Source organism: Cydia amplana, chromosome 20 (assembly GCF_948474715.1).
Source record: "Cydia amplana chromosome 20, ilCydAmpl1.1, whole genome shotgun sequence".
NCBI classification, from domain to species: Eukaryota; Metazoa; Arthropoda; class Insecta; order Lepidoptera; family Tortricidae; genus Cydia; species Cydia amplana.
Genome location: NC_086088.1, coordinates 7,853,897 through 7,879,304, shown reverse-complemented (window position 1 = coordinate 7,879,304; position 25,408 = coordinate 7,853,897). Strand labels below are relative to the sequence as shown.

The 25,408-nt window shown below is 41.1% G+C and overlaps 2 protein-coding genes across 2 annotated transcripts in view; one reads left to right on the top strand and one right to left on the bottom strand.

Annotated features, from left to right (window-relative positions):
• The first annotated feature begins 1,095 nt into the window (after positions 1 to 1,095).
• LOC134657729 (protein BCCIP homolog) lies at positions 1,096 to 7,520 on the top strand. Its single transcript, XM_063513293.1, has 7 exons — positions 1,096 to 1,233; positions 1,878 to 2,004; positions 2,503 to 2,627; positions 3,269 to 3,405; positions 4,790 to 4,926; positions 5,602 to 5,747; positions 7,440 to 7,520. Exons 1-7 carry the CDS (start codon positions 1,111 to 1,113, stop codon positions 7,518 to 7,520), a joined length of 876 nt encoding a protein of 291 aa, XP_063369363.1. The 5' UTR covers positions 1,096 to 1,110.
• A 2,923-nt stretch (positions 7,521 to 10,443) lies between these two features.
• Positions 10,444 to 25,408, bottom strand: part of LOC134657529 (protein polybromo-1) — a 54,400-nt gene continuing 39,435 nt past the window's right edge. Inside the window, exons 26-33 of the mRNA XM_063513104.1 lie at positions 24,372 to 24,551; positions 20,076 to 20,233; positions 17,878 to 17,977; positions 15,319 to 15,360; positions 13,718 to 13,901; positions 12,986 to 13,068; positions 12,057 to 12,216; positions 10,444 to 10,745 (exon numbers count right to left, since the gene is read on the bottom strand). Of these exons, the coding sequence (XP_063369174.1) occupies positions 10,463 to 10,745; positions 12,057 to 12,216; positions 12,986 to 13,068; positions 13,718 to 13,901; positions 15,319 to 15,360; positions 17,878 to 17,977; positions 20,076 to 20,233; positions 24,372 to 24,551 (1,190 nt within the window). The 3' untranslated portion in view covers positions 10,444 to 10,462. The remainder of the gene's footprint in view (positions 10,746 to 12,056; positions 12,217 to 12,985; positions 13,069 to 13,717; positions 13,902 to 15,318; positions 15,361 to 17,877; positions 17,978 to 20,075; positions 20,234 to 24,371; positions 24,552 to 25,408) is intronic.

The following is a 25,408-nucleotide window of genomic DNA, read 5'->3' as shown; positions in this document are numbered from 1 at the left end:
CTCTGTTGCTCTTAGCAGCGAGATACCAGAAAGTGTGCCGAAAAGGCTGACACTTTCTGGTATCTCGCTAAATCTAATAACCCCTTAAGATTCACTGATATCGCCGTTTGAAAGGAACATCAAGTTGAAACACTGTAAAAGGTATAGAGGTATGTTTTCGGCTCCAAGGCTTCTAAAAGGCTCTTTTGCATACATAATAACATATGATCTGTGATAATAACTTAAGTTTAGGGAACAGCACCTTTATCTACTTCATTTCCACTTTACGCGAAAATTCAATTAGGTACTTATGTTCCCTACCAAAGTAGGTACCTACGTGAATTATAGGTACCTAGGTAAGTGTTATAAAATAATCTACCTACCTATTAACTTATTACATAAGTATTTCTTATTCTGGAGTTTTTAATTTCATTTCATCACTTTCTTTAGACTGGTCTTGTTATTTGATTACTAAAGCTGGTCAAGCAAATCTTGTCAGTAAAAAAAGGCGCGAAATTCGAATTTTCTATGGGACGATATCCATTCGCGCCTACATTTTTCAAATTTGCCGCCTTTTTCTACTGACAAGCTCTGCTGGCACAAGCACCGCGAGCTCGGTGCGCCGCACCCATAAGTGAGAGCGAGTAAGACATATCTCTTGTTACGGCTAATATAGCGCGCGCAAATAACCCTACAAGCGCCATGTGCAAGCCCTTCCTGATGAAACACGCCTTTAACGCCCCACATACATGGCAACATTTCTCTAAACGTCAAACCATGAATCTAGTACAACTGGATCAGCCATCAGGGTGGGGGGAAATAACCGAACGAGATAGTCTTATGTATCTTTCAGTAGGAATAGCAGCGAAAGCGCTATTATAGTTTGTCCTTGTCACCGTCTCACTTTTTTTTTAATCCCCACCGTAAATTAGTATGGATACAAATAAATTCGACCAATCATAGTGTCGCATTGCATATGTTTTGTCCCTCACGGACCTACGCGTATAGCACGTCCATGGGATCCTACCATCTATGCGTCAAACTCGTAATTTGACGTTTTTATTGATCCATTCAATTCAGGACTGCGTATTTTCGCGTGCGATCAAGCTGTGTGTACCGGCAAAAATAAATATGTCTAACAAAAAGCACAAGGAAATAGATCACGAGGAGAGCGAGAGCGAGAGCGAAAGCGAAGAGCGGGATTATGAGAAAGAATCTGATTTGGACTCCGATGGGAACTTCGTGGGAGACACGGTATACATAAAATAACCTAAAAATACACATGGTGGAACAACAAAAACTTAAATTTATTTTCCAGCTTTTTGTTCAAACTTAGCAGTTGAAAAATGTAAATTAGTTATTTCAACTTCCTTTATCTACGTAATGTTACAGTACTTGTAACTCTTCAGTTAAACTCGGCGCGCGGCGCTCAGAAACCAGACCTCGTAAATATATATCGTAAACAATGAGATGGTGTCGGGTTGCGCCGCTCTTGTAACTCGTTTTGCACTTATTTTCAATTGTTGTTCATTGTTCGAGTTCAAGCAGGTGCATATTGCCATGTTAAAACGAAAGCAGTACAAAATATGAGTAATTTTCTGTTGAAATTGAGGAATTCAAAATGAGTTAGTGACATGTTTTTTTTATTTGCCCATCTGTTCTGTTGAGGCTCAGACCTTAGACTATACTGCATCTTTTTTCTAAGTCGGTTCTATAGTTGGTCAAACGAAATTGTCAGTAAAAAAAACTATACTCATCCTTTTCTTTTGGGTGCTAGTACTAGTGTAAGATAGAGATGGTATAAATTCTCTGTCTATGTTTGAAATGAGACAGTCCTTTGACAAACTATATTTAGGCTTGTATGTTTTTAGTAATTATCTTATTGTTATGTATATTAGGAAATTCAAGCAGACTTTGAAGGCCGCAACCCCGAGGACTGTGACTTCCATGGCATAAAGCAACTACTGAGGCAACTGTTCCTCAAAACTAATGTGGACTTGGGGGCACTTACGGAAATTATAATCTGTAAGTGGTATTGCACAATATCATCATCATCTTCCTCGCGTTGTCCTGGCATTTTGCCACAGCTTCATGGGAGCCTGGGGTCCGCTTGGCAACTAATCCCAGTAATTGGCGTGGGCACTAGTTTTTACGAAAGCGACTGCCATCTGACCTTCCAACCCAGAGGGTAAACTAGGCCCGTATTGGGATTAGTCTGGTTTCCTCACGATGATTTCCATCACCGAAAAGCGACTGGTAAACATCAAATGATATTTCGTACATAAGTTCCGAAAAACTCATTGGTACGAGCCGGGGTTCGAACCCGCGACCTCCGGATTGCAAGTTGCACGCTCTTACCGCTAGGCCACCAGCGCTTCCCAGTGCAGTGGTATTGCACAATATAGTATTCACATAATTCAGATGTCAGTTACAATTTCATGTTAATGTTACATTTAAAAAGTTTTTTTTCCTAAAATTAGTATTTTAATATATGTAGTTGTTTTAACTATACTTCTTTTCCAGCTCAAAATTACATAGGCAGCGTGGTGAAGCAGTGCCTAGATGACCCTGATGATGATGATGATGAGAATGACGGCAGCGATGGAGTGTTTGGGGTCACCACTGTCATTAACATCACTAAGAGAAAGGTATGGAATATTAGCTTTGATGTTAGAGCCAGGGAATGTATTTGTATGAAATTTCAGTTAATAACCGGTTATTAACCGAGTTTTCCATACAAGTACAATTACTAACCGATTTACATTCCCTAGTTAGAGCCATTAATGTATGCAATTAGAACTATAGGGATCCATAGCCACAACAGCAGAAACTGACTCCTTATAAACCGTTTTGTCAGGTCTGTCTGTCAGAAACTATCAAATTGAATTAATACTATAAGTGTGTTGTGTATTTAGTCAGGCGTGTCTCACTCCGCGATTTCGTTGCTTTGCTACAGGTAGCTAAAAGTACATCCGTTCGGCCCCCATTTTGGGGAAAGCCATAAGCCGCGCGTGGCGCTGTCGCCACCTAGCGGCCATATCTGTGCTGATCGTAACAGACGCGTTTTGTTAGAGAGTGAGTCTTCTGTACTTAGTACTATTATTTATTCTGTGATTTAGTCAAAATCCAAAAAGAAAAATAGGGTTGCTCCATATGAGTAATTAAATGCCAAAAAAATTAAATATAAGGTTTCTGAAAAAAGTTTTTTAATTTAATATTCAGAAAAGTACTACCTAAAAATTGTCATCTACTTTAAATGAGGTGTGCAAAAGAAAATTTGTATTTTTAGCAAGAGCCAGCGATAAAGCAAGTCACAGCACTCCTACTCCAGCTTGCAGAGGAAAATGCTAAAGACGATACCAAAGCTCTCATCAAAAAGATCCTGTCCGATGACGCCAACCATGTCGGCTTTGTGATTAATGAAAGGTATGTCGTCACCTTATGGTTCTCTTTGAAACTACACCGGAGTTTTATGCAAATGACAAATAATGTAAACAAACATGACAGATTTTGTTAGCATTTTACATTTTCCCAACATTTTTATGAAGATTGTTATCAGTGAAATTATATTTTAACTAGAGTCTGTTCGGAAAGAGAAGAGTCGTGGAATGTACTGTGCCCCATACATTCTACGACTCTTCTCTTTCCGCACAGACTCTATATTGATTGATATAAATAAAAGATTTAAGTCTATAATAGTAGTTTATGCAACAGTGATATAATAAGGGGTCTCGGGGTTCTCGGGTCTTTTTTTACAAAACTCGACTACGTCTCGTTTTGTAACTTCGACCCTTGAATTTTAAGAACCAATTATGAGCTGTTGCATACATTACTTTTTCTATGACAGCTGCAGCAAAAAAAAAAAAAAAGAGTTATTATTAAAAAAAAGAGTTATTATTTAAAAAAAATTGAGTTATTATTTAAAAAAAAAAGAGTTATTATTGTAAATGAAAACATACCTCTTTCAATCAAGATGATCGGAACTTGTATCTTTAAAAAAAATAAAGCAGTTGTATTATACTCATAAGATGACTGCTAGCAGTCATCTTATGAGCCTATAGACAAATCATTCAAATGACATTGCTTTAGATATCACTGTCAGTCATTTAATTGACACATTTAAGTGCTGGAGTAGAAAAAGTATTAATAATATGTATCATGATTGTCGTTAAAAGTTACGATTTTACGAGGTAATGTAAATTGGTTTGTTTACATGATTGGTAATTTCTATTCAACTTCACTATAAATATAGCTGGTCAACCAAATCTTGTCAGTAAATAGGAACCAAAATAACTATACTCATCCTTTTCTTTTGGGTGCTAGTACTAGTGTAAGACAAAGATAGTATGAATTGACACACTATAGCTATCTTTTGACTTCTGTGCCGTAAAATGTCAGCTTTCTATTTTACACACTATAATTTTAGTGACAATGGCAATTTTAGGGTTATGATTTTAGTCTTTGTACTCACACTTTGAGTCACAATATTGTCAAAACTATAAATATTAGAGTATGATTTGACACACTTTATTGTCTATGGATAAATTGTACACACTAAACTATAGATGGTTAAACCAATTTGTCAGTAAATAGGAAGAATAAAAACTATACTCATCCTTTTGTTTTGGGTGCTAGTACTAGTGTAAAGCCCCGTCTCCATATCGCGCGGCAAACTATCGCGGCCGCGCGATGTTCGATAGCTTCCCGCGCGATATGGAGACGGGGCTTAAGACAAAGATAGTATGACTCTCTCTGTCTATGTTTGAAATAAGACAGTCCTTTGACACACTATAAATTAATATTTTTTCAGAATCCTGAACATTCCCGCAGCCATCAGTGTGCCCCTGTTCTCTTCTCTTCAGTCAGAGTTGGACAAGGCCATCCAAAAGAATATGCCGTACACATTCCAGTACCTCATATGGATATGCAAAACGTACAACATTGGAGGTAAGCACAATTTTGTTAAAACATGTTTAACCCGTCATATGCGGCCTGTCAGATTTGATAATTGAAAAAAGTGACCTTGACATTTAAAACAATAGATTTAAATTCCCACGCACGGCACGCACGGATCCGTGTCTAAAGCATACGAGGGGTTAATTGTTTATACACTGCGGCAGGCGTGGCTCACTCCTCGATTTCGCTGCGTCGCTACAAGTACCTACAAGTACATGCGGCCACCACCAATTTTGGTGTCTAGCCATAGTAGTTGCCGCGCACCGCTACGGAACGGTCGCCTGCTCCCGCTTGCGCCACCTAGCGGTCATATCTGTCGTAATAGACGCGTTTTGTTAGAGTGAAGCTTCTGTACATAGTACTATTATTTATTCTGTGATTGCGGGGCATAAGCTAATCGTTGCTACGAGGATGTAGGGAAGGGTTTAACCGTCATTGTTAAAAGCATCTTGAATTGTTTTGTCCATAGCGCCTATTAACCTTAACACATTCAGTGTCGAAAACCTGACTAGCGGGTGTTTTATGATTTCGTTTCCAGGCCCGACGACCCGATAGTGATCGTGGTACTACAGCTTTATATGACGAACGTTTTGTGGCGTGGTGTATAATAATAATAACTTAATTTTTTTTGGGAAACAATAGAGACCAATGTAATCATGTTTACAGAAGACGCATCGGAAATATTGTATGCGAATCAAGAAGAGAAGCCGCTAGAGGACGAAGCGCTGGCGAGGTTCGATGTGGACGTGTCGGAGCAGGTCGAATTATCGCAGTGGGACTACGAAGGCGGCGCCATGACGCCCGGCAGAAGGGTACTACTACATTTTTTTTTTTTTTAATTTATTTATTTCAGAAACAAACAGTCTTTGACAAAAAAGAGAATACATTTTTTTTTTAAGTTTAGACCTAAAGTTTCGTTAGTTTATTTGAATTTACAATGAAAAACAGTGAGTAACTAATTAATAAATTACACTAAGATCAACAATAAGTGATGCTTATCCACACAAATAACAGTAATCTATACAATTACTACATATTACAAATACAAAATACAAATCGTTTATTTACCTAATAACTCTAATAAGTGAGTCAAAAAGTCGCAAAAACTACTTAAGATCGGTTTTCCTAGGAAGCGGTGCCGTCATATAGCGGCCGTCTCCATACTAAATAATACGGCTAAATATGTATGTCGTAGTATTTGTATGGAGACGGCCGGTATATGACGGCACCGCTATCCTAGGAAACCAAAGCTTAACTCATAGACTGTTCGGAAAGAGAAGAGTCGTGGAATGTATTGGGCCTAGGGTTTGCAATCCGGATCCGAAATGTATGAAATTATCCGGATCTGGATCCGGATCCGCGGATCTTCCCATACATTTCAGATCCGTCGTGCAAACCCTAATTGGGCCCCATACATTCCACGACTCTTCTCTTTCCGCAGACTATACTTGGTCAAGCATATCTTGTCAGTAGAAAAAAGCGGCAAAGAAAAATAGGTAGTGGGTTAGCAACACGCTTTGATCTCGGACTGTCTAGAACACAAAATGACTGGTGTAATATTTTGCCTATATCTCTTTTAGTCTACATCGCAAACGGTCTAGAACACAAAATGACCATATATAGGTAGGTTAGGTTCGTTAGGTATCTTCAAATGGCCGAAGGCCAAACCGCACAGAAATAGGAGCCCCGCTGCTCTGTCGACATCGCTAACGTAAAGATAAACCGACGAAATGTAGGTAAATAAAGGTCTAAATAATTGTAGTCATTTTGTGTTCTAGACCGTTTGCGATGTAGACTAAAAGGGATATAGGCAAAATATTACACTAGTCATTTTGTGTTCTAGACAGTCCGAGACCAACCCAGCAACACTACGTTTGAATTGTTGGAAAGTCGCGTGTCATTTATAATCTTATCTGTGGAACTGTTTACATTTGATCGTTGTTCGGTGTACATTACTCCTTTTTGTTCGTTTCCTAGGGATACCATACTTTAGTTTGCTTTAATTGTTACTGACATATCCAGCTTGACAAGACTATAGTAAATTAACATATTCAGTGCCGAAAAACCGACTATCGGGTATTTTATGATTTCGTTCCCAGGCCGGACGACCCGATAGTCGGGATCGTGGTACTACACCTTTATATGAAGACATTTTTGTGGCCTGGCGCGGATGTCTTGTTTGGCTGGGTGGCAATGAATGTGTTAAGTGATAATTTGTAAACATCAATAACTGCCACCATCAAGCCAAGAAACTTACTTGAAAGCACGATTTATTTTTAAAAAATTACGGTCGAAAGTATTCATTTATGACCCATTTCATACATTGTCAGTGACAATCAATATGAAAGTCGCTATCATACTATTGTCACTTTGTCAATGGGTCATAAATTAAAACTTTCGACTGTACTTACTTATTATCATTTTTATTCAAAGAAAAGGGCCATGGACGGCCGAGATTGTTGCTTTTAGAACAATAACTTAACTATTATTGCATTTACTTTCAGATCCTCATATTCGAAGGCAAAAAGTTCAACGACCTCGTGAGGCTGATAAAAGAGGAAGTGGAGTCGGGTCCCGTCTTTTAAGGCGGTCTTTACATTTGATAACACGACGCTTCGGTGTGCGAGCGGGACATCGCTATATACATGCATAGTGATTACCATCACTGTCTCTCGCTCGTACACCGGAGGCGCGCGGTTCCGCATTAAGTGAAACGTTGATGTTTGATGTCACTTTGATGTTTGATGTCACTGTGATGTTCGATGTCACTTTGATGTTCGATGTTGCTTGTGAAGCTTCATGTATGCCATAAGCTTACTCGTGTAACCATATTTATATTTTTTATGTTAATATACTATTTTAGCTTTATTTGGATTTTTATTTATTCCTTGACCGGAACTGATAGAAATACGCGTTCTAAAATAACCAAAATTTTACGACCACCGACCAATCATTGGCAACCTTTAATAGGAATGATGACACATGTTAAATTTTATAACAAAATAGTAAAATAAATGAGAAATTTATCAAAATAAAGTAGATATTAAAATAATACAAAAATACATGCTATATACATGAATAGCTACCACTGTCTCTCGCTCGTACACCGGAGGCGCGCGGTTCCGCATTAAGTGAAACGTTGATGTTTGATGTCGTTTGTGAAGCTTCATGTATGCCATAAGCTTACTCGTGTAACCATATATAATATATTTAATGTTAATATACTATTTTAGCTGTATTTGGATTTTTATTTATTCTTTGACCGGAACTGATAGAAATACGCGTTCTAAAATAACCAAAATTTTACCACCACCGACCAATCATTGGCAACCTTTAAGTTTAATAGGGATGATGACACATGTTGAATTTTATAACAAAATCTAGTAAAATATATGAGAAATTTATCAAAATTAAGTGGATATTAAAATAATATATGGAAATAATACAAAAATACACGCTATACTATCACTGTCTCTCCGCATTAAGTGAAATGTTGATGTTGGATGTCACTTTGATGTTTGATGTCACTTTGATGTTCGATGTCGCTTGTGAACTATGCTTGTGAAGCTTCATGTATGCCATAAGCTTACTCGTGTAACCATATTTATATTTTTAATGTTAATATACTATTTTAGCTGTATTTGGATTTTTATTTATTCTTTGACTGGAACTGATAGAAATACGCGTTCTAAAATAACCAAAATTTTACGACCGTCCAATAATTTGCAACCTTTAAGTTTAATAGGGATGATGACACATGTTGAATTTTATAACAAAATCTAGTAAAATAGATGAGAAATTTATCAAAATAAAGTGGATATTAAAATAATATATGGAAATAATACAAAAATACAGGACCTGAAAGTTTCAAAATTTAAGTTTTATTAACTTCCAAAAAGGAAATAAGTAAGGAAGGATACCATTCGATTCCTTACATTTTATCCAAAAAAAGATTATATATGTAGCAACCATAACATAAACGCAATATTTCATCGACAAATCGCAATTTCTTGTTTTGTCCATACTTCAAGATAATCTCAGTGACCTTGACGTCACGTTCACTTATCGTTTTGTTAGGAGCGTTTCGCGAGTAAAATACGACTGTCGGACTTTGACTATAATTTCTGACTTTTGTATTGCTTTAACCTTTTCGACGCCGTGTCAAACACAAAAGCTGTCACGCTGACGCCACCGAAGTGTCAAAACTGAAATTGAACTTTATGCATATGCACGTAGGTCTATGTTGCTCTGTGATATGTGACCGATTAATCGGTCTTTGGCGTTGAACCTACGGTGCGGATATATCGGTCATTGGCGTCCAAAAGGTTAATGCATTGGGTCCCATATAAACATTTAATCCTAAAAACAAACCTGATCGATTGATACCATAAATGAAAATTTGTCATCTAGCCTATTGGCCATATGTACTTGTAAATTAGCATAAGATAAAAACTCTGTGTTGCTGTTGGTTTTCACAATAAATAACAATACCAGTTGGCACCTAAAATATCAATATGGGCACTTAGTTTTGCGGGAATCACACTTACATTGTAATATTTAATTTAATTAAAATGGATCTCAAAGTCTTTTACACAGTGCATACATAAGTACAAGGTAAACAAAACACAAATATTTTATCAGTAATTTTATTCTGTTAATAAATTTAAAACACGATTGTCAACTTAAAATATAACTAAAACGTCTAAAAGATCTCATTTAAAATTTCACTTATTACCTACATCCACGTCTCAGTAAATACCTTTTACCATACTTTGCATTGCACTTCATAAGTATGAATACTAAACCTCAGCGAAAAGCAATTCTCCATTCTAATCTACATTTTATTAAATTAAAGCGCTGGTGGCCTAGCGGTAAGACCGTGCGACTTGCAATCCGGAGGTCGCGGGTTCAAACCCCGGCCCGTACCAATGAGTTTTTCGGAACTTATGTACGAAATATCATTTGATATTTACCAGTCGCTTTTCGGTGAAGGAAAACATCGTGAGGAAACCCGACTAATCCCAATAAGGCCTAGTTTACCCTCTGGGTTGGAAGGTCAGATGGCAGTCGCTTTCGTAAAAACTAGTGCCTATGCCAATTCCTGGGATTAGTTGCCAAGCGGACCCCAGGCTCCCATGAGCCGTGGTAAAATGCCGGGACAACGCGAGGAAGATGATGAATCTAGATTTTATTCACAGATATCTATCCAACAATTTGTTTCGCAGTTTCTAAAAAAACTACGTTTTAATTTCTTAGTGACATGTGACGTCACGAGAGTAAATAATGGGTAGAAGACACCTTATAATCTTTAACACATTCAGTGCCGAAAACCCGGCGAACGTCCCGATAGTCGGGATCGTGGTACTACAACTTTATATGACGATTTTTTTAGTGGCCTGGCGCGGATGTCTTGTTTGGCTGGGTGGCAATGAAAGTGTTAAGCATATTAACTGTTATTTCCACATTTTTAGAGATGAGAATTCCACGTAACTTTTCAACTCAAGAACATACCTCAATGCTTCTTATATCAAAGATGGTTCTTATAAACGCACAGCGCATCTTTCATCATAAAGTCCCTCAGGGCGCAGAGGCCCTTCAGTATCTTGGCGCTATTATCCATCTTGTGGATATCCGTTTCCGAAAGCGTCTTGTCTTGGGACAGGTAGCCGTTGATGGAGTCTTCTGTCATCCAGTGGGCGGGTATCTTTTGCATGTTGAAGTGGGACGGGTCCGGGTTGATTGGCATCGGGGTGAGGGACTTTTCCCAGGGAGTGATGTATTTTTGCTCGGAGTGGAGGCCTTCGATGTATCTGGAATGATAATACGTTTAAATATTTTTGTTTAACTGACGTAACTTATAGCTTGAATCGTTAAAGGTATGAGCTAGGAACTAGAATATTTTTCATATATATTAACACATTCACTACCAGACAAAAAGCGGTGCACTACCCCAGAAACCGGTCGTCTATAGCTGCGTATAAAACAACCCGCCCAGCGGGTTGTCCGGCATCTGCGCAAAGTTCACGAGCGCCCACCAGGTGGGTTCCTGGTAGTGAATGTGTTAACGGAGCTCCACTATGAAAAATGTTTTAAATTGTTAACGACTTCGAAAAGGGTTTGGGAGGTTTGTTACTTAATAATAGTGCAAAAGTAAAAAATACCACGTGAACATATGTCAGAAATTAAACTGTGGGGAGAAACCATGACGAAACGTTCGTCTCGTCCCAATTTGAAGTTAGGGTCAGGTTTCCGGGCGTCCGTAGGGCGAAGCTCTCTCGATGGGGCGTTGTAATATATAGTTTGTCAAAGGACTGTCTCATTTCAAACATAGACAGAGATAATCATACTATATTTGTCCTACACTCGTACTAGCACCGAAAAGAAAAGGACGAGTATAGTTTTTTTGGTTCTTACTGACTGACAAATTGGTTCCAACTATAGTACCTGACAAAGACAAGACATCCTCTAGACTGAGCATAGTAGCGCTACCCCCTCTGCCACAAATATACGGTAGTTTTACTCCATTTTCGAGTCAGTATCTTTGTGTGACGTCCGTGTCTTTGAACGGACCAATCACGGCACGGGACTCGATCACCTCGTCCCCCGCACCCCAGTATTTTTGGCAGCATCGGTTTCATGAAATAATTGCTCTAAACTCCGTCTAGAAGATTCCTAGTCTATGTACCACCCAAAGTAGCACCCAAAAGTAAAGGATGAGTATAGTTTTTAGGGTTCCGTACCCAAAGGGTAAAAACGGGACCCTATTACTAAGACTCCGCTGTCCGTCCGTCCGTCCGTCCGTCTGTCACCAGGCTGTATCTCACGAACCGTGATAGCTAGACAGTTGAAATTTTCACAGATGATGTATTTCTGTTGCCGCTATAACAACAAATACTAAAAACAGAATAAAATAAAGATTTAAGTGGGGCTCCCATACAACAAACGTGATTTTTGACCGAAGTTAAGCAACGTCGGGCGGGGTCAGTACTTGGATGGGTGACCGTTTTTTTGCTTGTTTGCTTTATTTTTGGTGCGGAACCCTCCGTGCGCGAGTCCGACTCGCACTTGGCCGGTTTTTTGGTTCTTATTTACTGACAAATTGGTTTGAGCAACTGTAGTACCTGATGTAGGCCTCCGAGTGTTGCACGCGCTGCGCCTTGGGCGGCGCCGCCACAAACAGCGGCTCGAGTCCGGAAGGGGCCGCCCGCACCGCCGCCCCCTCCCCGCCCCCGCCCGGGGACGGCGTGTTGCGGGCTAGCGGAGACATACCTGACAACGACGCTGGAACAATACATGATTGTTAAGCTTTGGATTCCTCCGAAAACGGTGCCGTCATATTACGGCCGCTATATAGCGTTGACTGACGTCACTAGAACGTTGTCTATGTAAACAAGATGGCGCGGTTTCCTAGACGGCGTTACGTTACGTTGATTGTCAACGTAACGTAAGATGACGGCCGTCATGACGGTGTCGATAGTTTCGTGAACGTTTTATTAGATAGCGGTGACGCCATTTTGAATAAATGACACGAGATTTGAATAAATGATTCCGTACTACGATTATTTTCCTCTTCTGATGATATTTCATCCTCCAAGTAAATTATAGATGATCAAGCAAATCTTGTCAGTAGGAAAAGGCGCGAAATTCAAATTTTCTATGGGACGTTATCCCATCGCGCCTACATTTTTCAAATTTGCCGCTTTGACCTTGGTGGATGACGGTGTGTTATGACGCCGTGGTACTTTCCACATGTCGCCACCGTAAAGACGGCCGTCTTTTGCGGCCGCTATATGACGGCCGTCATATGACGGCACCGTTTTCGGAGGAATCCAAAGCTTAAGTGTAAGGCCTGAGTGGACGCTCGTTCGGCGGGGCGTGCAGCGTGGCTGTGGGCTCACGCGTGATGTGAGCAGCGTGCACTAAGGCCGCTCCTATACGCTTGCATTTGTTTAACATGCACGCCGCACGCCCCGCCCCGCTGCACGCACAACTCGAGCGTCCACTCGGGCCTTACACTAAGTATTAACAATATTGATTTTGAAATAATTACCTCCAGGCGACATAACGCCACCTCTGAAGTTGTTGGTGTACGTCTTAGCTGGCGGCGGTTTCCTCGACGAAGGTATATAATTCCTGAAACACACCAGATATTTAATGTTACTGTACTTTGTTTACGCGTTTCCAGAACACAACACTTTATGTATGATGAACCGAAACATATCGGTTGGCTTTAAGGCTTACGCTGATGTCACACTTATTCCCACTGTGTAACGGCCTGGCCACGACATTGCGCGACTGGCTTCGGTTAAGGCGAAAACCATAGGTGGGAACGAAAGGTACGATTGCTGTATCTCGCTCCAGCCTATGGTTGTCCCCGAAGCCAGTGGCGCCATGTCGTGGCAAGGCCGTAAGGCGACAAGCCGCAGGTTCCTAGAAGTCTATACATTTCGATAGCGCCAGCGCGTTTGAGCGCGACTAAGGGGTCCTCTGGGTAGAACAAATATAGGCAAGGAAATAAGCACTAAAGCTGCGCGTCATGACGACCTTGCGGCTGTTTTTTTTTTCTGGCTTACTCCCTGCACTTTGGCCCAGGGTGAATTTGCCAATGTCGGTGTTGACTTTCACACGTGAGGAGAATGTTCGGTATAGTAATTTTGTATTTTTGGAAGGATGTAGGCTGTTTAAATATCATTGTATAGCTTTATGACACTGACATTTAACTTTTAATGACACCCGATTTTTTTACCTATTCCCCGAACATGATAGTTACTAATTAAATTACCTGGAGCGCTCGTGAGGAGCGATGGGCCGTCCGTTGCCCTTGTTGACATGCAGGTCCCTCACGTGTCGGAGCAGGCGAGGTAGATTCGGGAAGGGCGCCTGTCCCTTTCGCACTCTAGCGCAGTTCCGCCACACGCAGGGAAAGTCTCCCACGTGTCCGCGGTAGTGGGTCTGCACGTGGCCCGCTGCCGACACGCATGTTGGGGAGAAAAAGGTTAGACCGGTGTACGAGATGTGATATGTAGACATTGTACATTATGTAGCAATATTTGTGCAGCTGTTGAGTATAAGGGAAGTACGATGCAGGGATCGGAACCGGTTTTTTGCAAAACATCGAAATAACCACATTTTTGGAGTTATTTTATACTCGAAATGTAGGATTCAGTTGTGTGTTTAGGTAACGCCTTCGTATTATTAGATTGCCCAATTAGAAATGAAATAATTTGCAAAGAACGAAAAAATATTGTTTTCGTTCCCATACAAAAAATACCGGTATTCGATCCCTGGTACGATGCACGTTACTATAGGTAGGTAATTGAATTAAACATAATCTTAATCTCTCTAACACTTAAAATAATACATAAATAAGAACTATAATTATAGGCTTAAAATGTGGATTTAACCAAATCACTATGTTAATTTATGATAATTTATGAAATGAATGCAACGTTTCTGTGCGCCGAAAGTACTATAATTTACGCTGCACCGTTATTGCTACAAAATGTTGGTATGTCTGGAGATGAGGCACACACACACACACACACACTATGATAAACAACACACGCGTACGCGAGTTAGACCTTGGTCTCTGCTTGACGCCGTACGCTGCGGTAACGGTTACAGACTAGAAAAAATTTGCTGTCTGTATATAATAGGTATACAATGAGGAGTATTTTTATTGTATTGTGACGTTTTACACAGCGTACCACGTCAACCTTACAGATACATTCAGGAAAGCTGGTGTAAAGAAAGATTAAACCATGTTAGTGTAAGGCCTGAGTGGACGCTCGAAGCGGAGCGTTCGGCGGGGCGTGCAGTGTGGCGTCGAGCTCCCAAGGAATTTGAGCAGCGTGCACTAAGGCCGCTCCTATACGTTTGCATTTGTTTAACATGCACGCCGCACGCCCCGCCCCGCTGTACGCCCAACTCGAGCGTCCACTCAGGCCTTACACTTATGAACCATTCAAAAGCTTTTAGGATGTTAACCTTTTAACTCCCATAAGTGTAAGGCCTGAGTAGACGCTCGAAGCGGAGCGTTCGGCGGGGCGTGCAGCGTGGCGTTGGGGTCAGGAGTAATTTGAGCAGCGTGCACTAAGGCCGATCCTATACGTTTGCATTTGTTTAACATGCACGCCGCACGCCCCGCCCCGCTGCACGCCCAACTCGAGCGTCCACTCAGGCCTTACACTAATAACTACCAACATCAATAAAACACAATTCAGAAAATGCAAGCAGAACGCACTACTTTGTCGTTGATCAAAAAAGCTTAATTATAAAAAAAATACAATTAGAAATCATCCTTACAAAGTGATACCTTTTGCCTGAAGCCATGACATTTTGGACTACGTTATGTTATGTTAGTGACAGTAAAATCATACGTACGTTCTAATTTAGCCTTCTTCGTCTCAACGAAAGTTCCAATCACTGTGGCGGCATTAAAAATACGTCATTGTATTAGTAAATTAGTAAGTTAAATAATTATCCTATGGTTTTCATTCCCATTGTTTGTCTGTATAAAGTGGTTTTTAATCCCAAAAACTAATAAATGTAACGAAGCTTCCCATTTTTTAAAAATTATAAATGGGTTTACTCATGGCCACAGACTAGCCGAGGCGAAGACGAGGTCTACGATGGAGCGAGCTCGCTCAGAAAGTGTCTGTAATATAGTTTTTTTGTATATTCAATGAAAACTTTTTGACCCTTCGAACGCCATATCCATGGTGCGCGGCGCGTCATTGTAAACCTTGTCTGAATGTACGAAGGTTGATATTGGGCTATAGACGCGCGCGTCTGCAGACGTCTATCCTCGTGCCGTCCAATGTACATTAGGATGTACACTCAGTTCCGATGGAATGTCAACCTTAATTAAAAACAAAGTAGTATTTCATTTGACTCGTAAAATTTTCGAACAAATGAAATTCAACCTAATTGAAAATACAACAAGATTCTGACTTCCTTGGCTATAATTTTTAAGGGTGGGCGGCACGAGGCTATGGCGGTCAAAGCCGTCAGACTAAGAAGACAATATTAGATGTATATTGTGGATTTTTTCTTCTTTTTTCCCTGAATTTGTACCGCACGTACAGCAAAATCCGTGATCATTTCGTATAATATCACTCAATATGAGAGAAATTAAGCCAGAAACCTCGTTACTACAAGCAACATCGTCAACATCTAAATCTGTATTAAAAGATAATTATCAAAAATACATTATATCGTCGTTAGTCGCTTTCTAAACTAGTGTCTACGTCAATTCTTGGGATTAGTTGTCAAGCGGACCCCAGGCTCCCATGAACCGTGGCAAAATGCCGGGATAACGCGAGGAAGATGATGACATTATAACGTTTCTGGGATTAAAAACACACTTAATACACAGCTCCGGATATAAACACACACAGAATAAGTAATAGTATTATCATACAGAACGGACACGCACCGCCCCGCCCCGATTCGGATTACCTCGCCCCGCGACTGGCCGCGACATGAATGTGTGCGTACGAGGGGCGTTCAAAATATTCTCGGTATTGATATCTTACGACCTCTTCTAAAATTTCTTTCGTTACTGGCCGCTAAGGTTTATTCATTGACATTAAAAAAAAGTATAATTCGAACCGAGATAGTCTTTTGTTTTTCTGCAATTGCTGAACAAACATGAACATCATGTGCGAATTGACAATGTTAACTAAATTAGAACATCGATGCGTGATAAAATTCTTGACAAAACAGGGTAAAAATCAAAAACCATAAAAGAGGAAATGGATTGTGTTTACCGTGAGTCTGCTCCTTCTTTATCTACCATTCAAAAGTGGTCAAGCGAGTTTAAACGCGGAAGGGAGAGTATTGAAGATGACCCTAGACCTGGCCGGCCTGTAGTAGCTACTTCACAAGAAAATATTGATAAAGTGGAAAAACTTATATTGGAAGATGGTCGAGTGAAGGTAAAATCTATAGCACAAGTAACCAATCTCTCTATTGGTACCGTACATGATATTATACATGACCATCTTAATATGTCAAAAGTAAGTGCAAGATGGGTTCCGCGAATGCTGACTCGGCTTCAAAAAGACATGCGTGTAGCTTGTTGTTCCGATTTTATTGACCTGTGCGGTGAAAATCCTGATGAGGTGCTGCAAAGAATAGTTACTAGAGATGAAACCTGGGTTCATCATTATGACCCAGAGAGTAAACAAGAGTCCATGCAGTGGCACATTAAGGGTTCAGCTCATCCCAAGAAGTTCAAGGTCATCCCTTCAGCTGGCAAGGTCATGGCCACGATATTTTGGGATTGTGAAGGAGTATTACTAATCGATTATAAAGAAAAAGGTGTAAATATCACAGGACAGTACTACGCTAACATTCTACGTCAATTAAAGGATGTAATTAAAGAAAAGAGGCGAGGAAAGTTAACCAAAGGTATTCTGCTTCTGCATGACAACGCCCCCGTCCATACTGCTCATATTGCCAAGGCAGCTATTGTTGAATGTGGGTTTAAAACTGTTACTAACCCACCGTATAGTCCGGACTTAGCCCCCAGCGACTTCTTTTTGCTCCCCAATCTTAAAAAGGATCTGCGTGGAAATAAATTTTCTGACGATGAAGCATTGAAGGCGGCAGTGGAGGAGCATTTTTACACGAAAGATAAAAAATATTTTTACGAGGGATTAAAAAAAATAATTGATCGATCTTTTAAGTGTATGAACATAGGGGGGGAGTATATTGAAAAATAAAAATATCAAACTTTTCGTACTTGTTTGTTTTCATTCTCATACCGAGAATATTTTGAACACCCCTCGTAAGTCGCTCTACTGAGAGCATGCCAGAAGTCCGTCAGATACACAATGACGCGTGTACAGACGTGCCGCGCACACACATAAACGCAAATCATTTTTGATGTCTGGCGTGTCCGCCCTGTGACACTGATATATCGGTGTAAATACTTACTGTTCCCACCATCCCCGATGCAATGCTCCATGCAGTCGGCCAAGTCCTCAAACTGGTAGTCGCAGGATTCCCAGGCACATTCGTAGGTGAGTTCCACTGGCTGGATAAGAAAGGATATTTCAATAGTACATTATCATCGAGGTTCGGAAGTAGCTACTTGCAGGCTGAGGATTCGTTTTAAACGGACGACCTTGGGAGTCCGTTTAATTGAATCCGAAGCCAGCAAGTAGCCTTCCAGCCGAGACATATATAGTGCTTTTCTCAAAAATGGTGCAAGAAATAGAAATATTTTACAGAAGCAACGTTCTAATTTTCACAGAAAAAAGTAAAACCATTAAAAAGATTTGCTTGCAGCCTTAAAAAAAAAAGAAGTGTATTTTTCTGCTGAAAATACGCCAACGTATTTAAGACACCTAAATAGTCGCGGTACCAACATTATAATAATAAGTGCTGATCATCTGTTTGGCTGTTTAATGGACCTATGCCTTCATTTGATATGGCCATTTAAAGTTTTAAAAAGTTTGGAACTCGTTAAATAATGGCATTTGTATGCAACATATTGCAGTCCCGAAATCGAGACTGCAATGTTTTTAACTTTTTAATTTTTTGAATGACCATAAACTACGCACTTCGCGACCTATTTTTTAACCGGCAACGTCGGCTTTGCCGTCCATTTTTGAGAAATAATAATTTGGCCGTATCCAAGCACGAAATGACAAAATTAACAGCCGGCGCAAACAGAGAGCGGTCTGGAGTTACGAGTTCTGCGTTCTTTCGAATGCAGGTGAGTCTTTACGATAACGCACACAGCAGGCGGTCAGAACTCCGCTTTGACCGCCGCGTTCTGACCGCCTGCTGTGTGCGTTATCCTAAAGACTCACCTACATTCGAAAGAACGCAGAACTCTGAACTCGGAACTCGGATCTCCAGACCGCTCTCTGACTGTATATTCCACCACCACTACCATTGTTAGGACCATGAATAAGGCCTAGTTTCCCCTCTGAATTATAAAAACAAAATGGCAGTCAGTTTTATTGAATACTGCAAATTCTTGAGATTAGGTTGCCAAAAGCTGACCTATTGCTGACGCCTATGCGTAGTGTCAGTAATACCCCCCTCCCCGTACGCCAGTATCATACCTAAATTAGGAAGTGTGTTTCCCTCACGTTACATGGCGACCCTGCCTGGACTGTTTACCCGAAATGTGAAATTAGAAGGTAGTCTTTGCTATATCTATCGTTATTCGTCTGTGCGCGTCGATTATATTCAAATTTAGATAGTAGCTCTCCTAGATAGCCACGTCAAACATATATCCACAGTATAATATATCTGTATGCCTCAGGCTACCACAATGAGACATGCTGCAATGCCGAGACAACACTAGAAAGATGGTGAGTATATCTTACTACTGGTGGCGTCCCGCCTTGCTGAGCCATCTCGCGCATCTCCTCGGCTAGCCTGGCTGCGCGCTCCTCCCAGCTCTGTTTGGTGGCTGATGAGCCATGGCACAATGCCGAGACAACACTAGAAAGACGGTGAGTATATCTTACTACTGGTTGCGTCCCGCCTTGCTGAGCCATCTCGCGCATCTCCTCGGCTAGCCTGGCTGCGCGCTCCTCCCAGCTCTGTTTGGTGGCTGATGAGCCATGGCACAATGCCGAGACAACACTAGAAAGACGGTGAGTATATCTTACTACTGGTTGCGTCCCGCCTTGCTGAGCCATCTCGCGCATCTCCTCGGCTAGCCTGGCTGAGGTTTCCTCGTTGCACCTGGCTGCGCGCTCCTCCCAGCTCTGTTTGGTGGCTGATGAGACATGGCACAATGCCGAGACAACACTAGAAAGATGGTGAGTATATCTTACTACTGGTTGCGTCCCGCCTTGCTGAGCCATCTCGCGCATCTCCTCGGCTAGCCTGGCTGAGGTTTCCTCGTTGCACCTGGCTGCGCGCTCCTCCCAGCTCTGTTTGGTGGCTGATGAGACATGGCACAATGCCGAGACAACACTAGAAAGATGGTGAGTATATCTTACTACTGGTTGCGTCCCGCCTTGCTGAGCCATCTCGCGCATCTCCTCGGCTAGCCTGGCTGAGGTTTCCTCGTTGCACCTGGCTGCGCGCTCCTCCCAGCTCTGTTTGGTGGCTGATGAGACATGGCACAATGCCGAGACAACACTAGAAAGACGGTGAGTATATCTTACTACTGGTTGCGTCCCGCCTTGCTGAGCCATCTCGCGCATCTCCTCGGCTAGCCTGGCTGAGGTTTCCTCGTTGCATCTGGCTGCGCGCTCCTCCCAGCTTTGCTTGGTGGCTGCGGGTAGCGAGCGCCACTCGTTGCCGACTATGCGGGAGATCTCGCCTGCCGACATAATCGATGGTTTTCTATATTGATTGACCCCCTCGTTTCCGCTTAAGGACAAGTTTTGGCCGGATGTAAACCCATCGTCCCCCGTCCCAACCCGTCCGTTGTGGGGCGGCTTGTTTAAACGGTGCGAGAACTAGTATGCGACTCGTGACTCGTATAGTGTAGTAACGTAACTTGACTTATAGAAGTAACGTAACGTAATTTGATCTATAAATTCATTTGGTTGTTCAGTCAACATCAAAAGCGACGAATCAGATTAGACTATATGCATCAAAAGTATATATTCACTAATAGCTTAACTAGGGTTTGCACGACGGATCCGAAATGTATGGGAATATCCGCAGATCCGGATCCAGATCCGGATAATTTCATACATTTCGGATCCGGATTGCAAACCCTAAGCTTAACTAAACGAGATACAGTCAGCAGCAGAAGTTGCTAAGGGGGCGAGATGTTCAAAATAACCTTGAAACTTTCTTATTCTCTTAACAATAACGTCGCGTCAAGATCATTTTGAACACCTCGCCCGCTTAGCAACATTTGCTGCTGACGGTACAATGTTCCTTCATGTAGAATAATTGAATTGTAATAGATACTTTTGAACGCGAACTGTAGCTATTAATTTCTATTTGGAAAGGTGTCTTAGGGTGACAGATAATTTTGGCGCATAGTTTCATTTCATCCACTATTAATGAATGCTGACTGCACCTCAGTAGCCGTTACAACGTTATGAAATTCGCATGCGAGTTCTCGCACCGTCTAAACTAAATGACCGTTTACGAATGATTCATATTAATTTTAAGTGTCTTACAAAACGCCCGCGCCCGCCTGTTTTGGTATTTAGGTAAAGTATGAAGCTTGTTTATAACTTTATAAAGATGTACCATTTTCGGTCAATAAGTCAAAGTTATGTTATTCAGGATCTATTTAAAAAATCACTTACATTTCAAAGCTACCATTCGAAGTATGATTGCTAGATTTTAGCAACGTGTCTATTAAATTTTAGTGACAGAATAGCACTATCGATATGCACTTGTGACGTCCCATGGGTAAAGGTACCTTATGGCCGTTGGCGCTTACGCTATTATTAACGCCGCTCCGCCGCCGCGCGCTATTATTATTGCGGCGCTATGCGACGTAAGCGCCAAGTGCCATAAGGTACCTTTTGCGGTGGAACGTCACATAAGTTTTAAATTACTTATAAACCTTTTAAATAAACCTTGCCTCTTAATCTTAACTCTAACAATCGTACAACGACACACATGCTGGATATACAGTATAATTATAGAAAAACTAAAATACCACAGAAACAAAAACGCCATTTTACCACTCGCCTAATCTACCCGCATTTACAAATGCGTAGAAATACTATTTATTTTCTAACGGAGTGTTTGCTATAATTTCATTTACCATAACTTAAAACGTAACGTTTGGCATAGTTTTTTGTTACCTTAGGATTATTTGAATTAAATTGCCACAACTCAAAGCCCAATATTTTAGCTTTGTTTAACCAAAAATACTGAAACATTAGCGCTGCCTCGTACCTACATTACGCGGTAACTAGGTTGTCAAGCGCTAACGTCAGCCTAGTTACGACACAGTGGACACAACGTAAGGAACCCTGCAGCGCTATCTACTTCATCTGTCAAATTTGCGATTGCAATATTTTCTTTTACTTAATACCCTTCGTTTACAGGTTTAGATAACACCCTGATGACATTAAGTTTTCAGGTAAAAAAAGGATTATGTCAAACATTAGTGTAAGGCCTGAGTGGACGCTCGAAGCGGAGCGTTCGGCGGGGCGTGCAGCGTGGCGTCGGGCTCACGCGTGATGTGAGCAGCGTGCACTAAGGCCGCTCCTATACGCTTGCATTTGTTTAAGTGTTTAACATGCACGCCGCACGACCCGCCCCGCTGCACGCCCAACTCGAGCGTCCACTCAGGCCTTACACTTACAGTTATATCAAATGAAATTATGGCAAACACCAGCAGCCCGTTTCATAGTTCCGATAAAGCACAAACAGAAATAGAGGCAAATACATACTTTTGGAATGTTTCTCCTTGGAAGCTAAAAAGGATTTGGTTCATGAATGAAATTGTAACGCCAATTGTTTTCAGGGTGCCATTATTTATATTTGCACCTTATGACAGTTCGCGAGCGAATGGGTTATCAATTAATTTGGACAAGGAAGAGCGACAGAGAAAGAAATATAATAGAAATTGTAAATTAAACACATTGATGACACTTATTCGTAAGAGCATACAGACCAGATTATTCAAGCTGTTGTTTAGAGGTCAATAGCAATTTGGTTTCAATTGGTAATATTATCATTAAATGTGCCGTTTTCACCCAAAAGGGTACTTATTGTTGGTTGTCAATAAGATGCTATCTCCATAAAGCTTCAATTTGAAATCGACCTTATCAACAACCGACAATGTGGCACCCTTTAGTTGAAAACGTCTCAAATTAAGAATTCCCCAAGCATATTATAGCAATCAATTTAACCGATTAAAATGTTGTGGTGAGTCGGATACAAACTACTGAGTGAATTAGCGGCTAAAACGTTTTATGTTCGATGTTAAACCAATATGTTTATGTTTGCAATAAACCCTTGAATAAACATAGATGTATGCACGAAAAAGCGTCAATAGGGAACACAGATTCAAGTTTAAATAATATGTATTCTTACAGCTTTTTGGTACCTTAATGTTGATCAATCATTTAAACGCTAGTTTAGACCCAAAAACAGAGAGTAAACGTGATTTAACGGTGTATAGACCGTTAACATCTTGACAAATTAATGAAATTAATTCATGTCATGTAATACCAAAAAAATCATGATGAATGGGTCTACCTAGATTTAAAAAAAATGCGTTTACTGTCTGTTAGTCTCATTTCGTCAGGTGACAAGCAAAAGTCACTAAGTACCTCCACAAGTTCATAGCCATAGTGAACCATATTAGTGCGAAGAGAAGGTTGATTTTTGTTTAAATATTTTATAGTCATTAGTGACTTTTGCTCGTCACATGGCGATCTGGTCTAAGCCAGCCTTAACACATTCGACACCGCGTACCCGACTCTCGGGCACTCGTAAACTTTACTCAGATGCCGGCATACCCGCTAGTCTGGCAAGAGCTATAAACCTACACGCGACGCCCAAGTGCCCGACAGGCGGACAAGCATTGCATCTACACTACCGAAGGGCTGCCACTGCCACTAACAGAAAAAAATGTAAGTCTTCTGATTATTATGTGGTCGAAAAGTTGGTACAGTTGATTATTATATTTTATTACTTCACTTTGTATTTTTATTTACTTTACCTAATGCGATTACAAAATAATAATTCTTATTAGTTGGTTACGTGAAATTGCATATACACGGGTATGTATCAATAGGAGTTAGAATTTTCGTAAATCGTACAACCTAATTTGTGTTTACGAATATTTAGTAAGTATAGGTATACATCTATTTCATGAGTACTAATAGGATGATTTTTGTGAAACAAAATTCGGAGAAAAATAGACCAAGAAATTCAACTAAGTACCTAACAACATTCTAACTTCTAAGCGGCAGTTCTCAGAAAAATACAATAGGTCAGTCATCATAAAACAGCACTGCACTGCAACTGCGTGGAAGCAAAACGTAACAAGTAGCTTTGAATAGTTACGATGATTAGTACGTTCGTACACATACAATAAAGTCGCAACTTCTTTGACAAAAGAATGTAGTTACTGTGATCATACACTTAACCCTGGAGATGTTGTTTACCATTTCCTACTGCCCCACTGAATGCATTGTGATAATTGATAAAACGGGGAGCCTAAACAGATGAGACAGCAGATTTAATTTTATCCACGTACTTATACGAAAGTTACTTGGCACAGCCCTGAGCGTCCGCCGCTTGCCCGACTAGCGGGTTCGCGGCGTGCGGCATTGAGTTGCACGTCGTTGCCCGACTAGCGAGTACTGCCGGTTTCTGGGGTATTGTTTAAAATTTTGCCTGGTTGCGAAAGTGTTAACATAAAAGCATTTTCGAAAGAATATACCGATGAGTAGACTTTGGCAGTGGCACTTTGGCTACGCGGCCTGATACGAATATACTTCACTTTACCACACTACACACGGACTCACCGAAAGTAGCCTCCGGATTGTTGGCAATGATAGCCTTGCGGACCTCGCTGGAGTAGAGTATGTAGCCGGTGACGATCTTCTGTTTGGATTCCTTCTTTTTCTTGCCTGTGGCCGGGGTCGCGGCCGGGGTGCGCTCCTGGTTGGACGCGATAGACGGGTTGTACGGGTTGCTGTTTCCACCTGTTTTGGAAAATTGTCTCATTGAGGATCACCAGATATGAGGCAGATATGTATCTGAGAGAGTTATTTTTTAGCTAAACCCACAGACAATCCAACCTCTAGACATAGCATAGTCGCGCTACCCCCTCTGCCACACATACGGTAGCGTTACTCCATCTTCGAGTCAATCCCGTGCCGTGATTGGTCCGTGTCTTTGAACGGACCAATCACGGCACGGGATTCGCTCACCTCGTCCCCCCGCACCCCCGTATTTAAGGCAGCATCGGTTTCATGAAATAATTGGCCTAAGCTCAGTCTAGAGGTTGGATTGTCAGTGGCTAAACCATGCCAGGTCACAAGACCAAAAATCAATTACCTAGCATTCTCAGAAGTACTAAGACATTCGCGTTAGTAGACGATGCTTTGGTAGAATTATTTTTCTGTCCATGATATGCTATTGAAGACTAAAACGAAATTACCGTACATTCTATAGATTTACGAGACACTAGAGGTTCCAACACATCAGATAATACTGTTATACCAAATTTTTACGGGGTATAAAGTTTGGATATGACTTTCAAATGGTTTACCACGAGTTTCAATCACTTTCAAGTGGTTTAAAATGTGTACTATGTGTGCGCTGGTGGCCTAGCGGCAAGAGCGTGCGACTTGCAATCCGGAAGTCGCGGGTTCAAACCCCGGCTCGTATCAATGAGTTTCTCTGAACTTTATGTACGAAATATAATTTTATATTTACCAGTCGCTTTTCGGTGAAGGAAAAACATCGTGAGGAAACCGGACTAATCCCAATAAGGGCCTAGTTTACCCTCGGGGTTGGAAGGGATGTCGGGGTCAGATGGCAGTCGCTTTCGTAAAAA

What these genes read in the sequence shown, in the direction of transcription:
- LOC134657729 (XM_063513293.1), top strand. Translation starts at nt 1,111, where the DNA reads ATGTCTAACAAAAAGCACAAGGAAATAGATCACGAGGAGAGCGAGAGC. An exon ending in GGAACTTCGTGGGAGACACG is followed by an intron (nt 1,234 to 1,877) that starts GTATACATAAAA and finishes TATGTATATTAG; the next exon opens with GAAATTCAAGCAGACTTTGA. An exon ending in TTAACATCACTAAGAGAAAG is followed by an intron (nt 2,628 to 3,268) that starts GTATGGAATATT and finishes TTGTATTTTTAG; the next exon opens with CAAGAGCCAGCGATAAAGCA.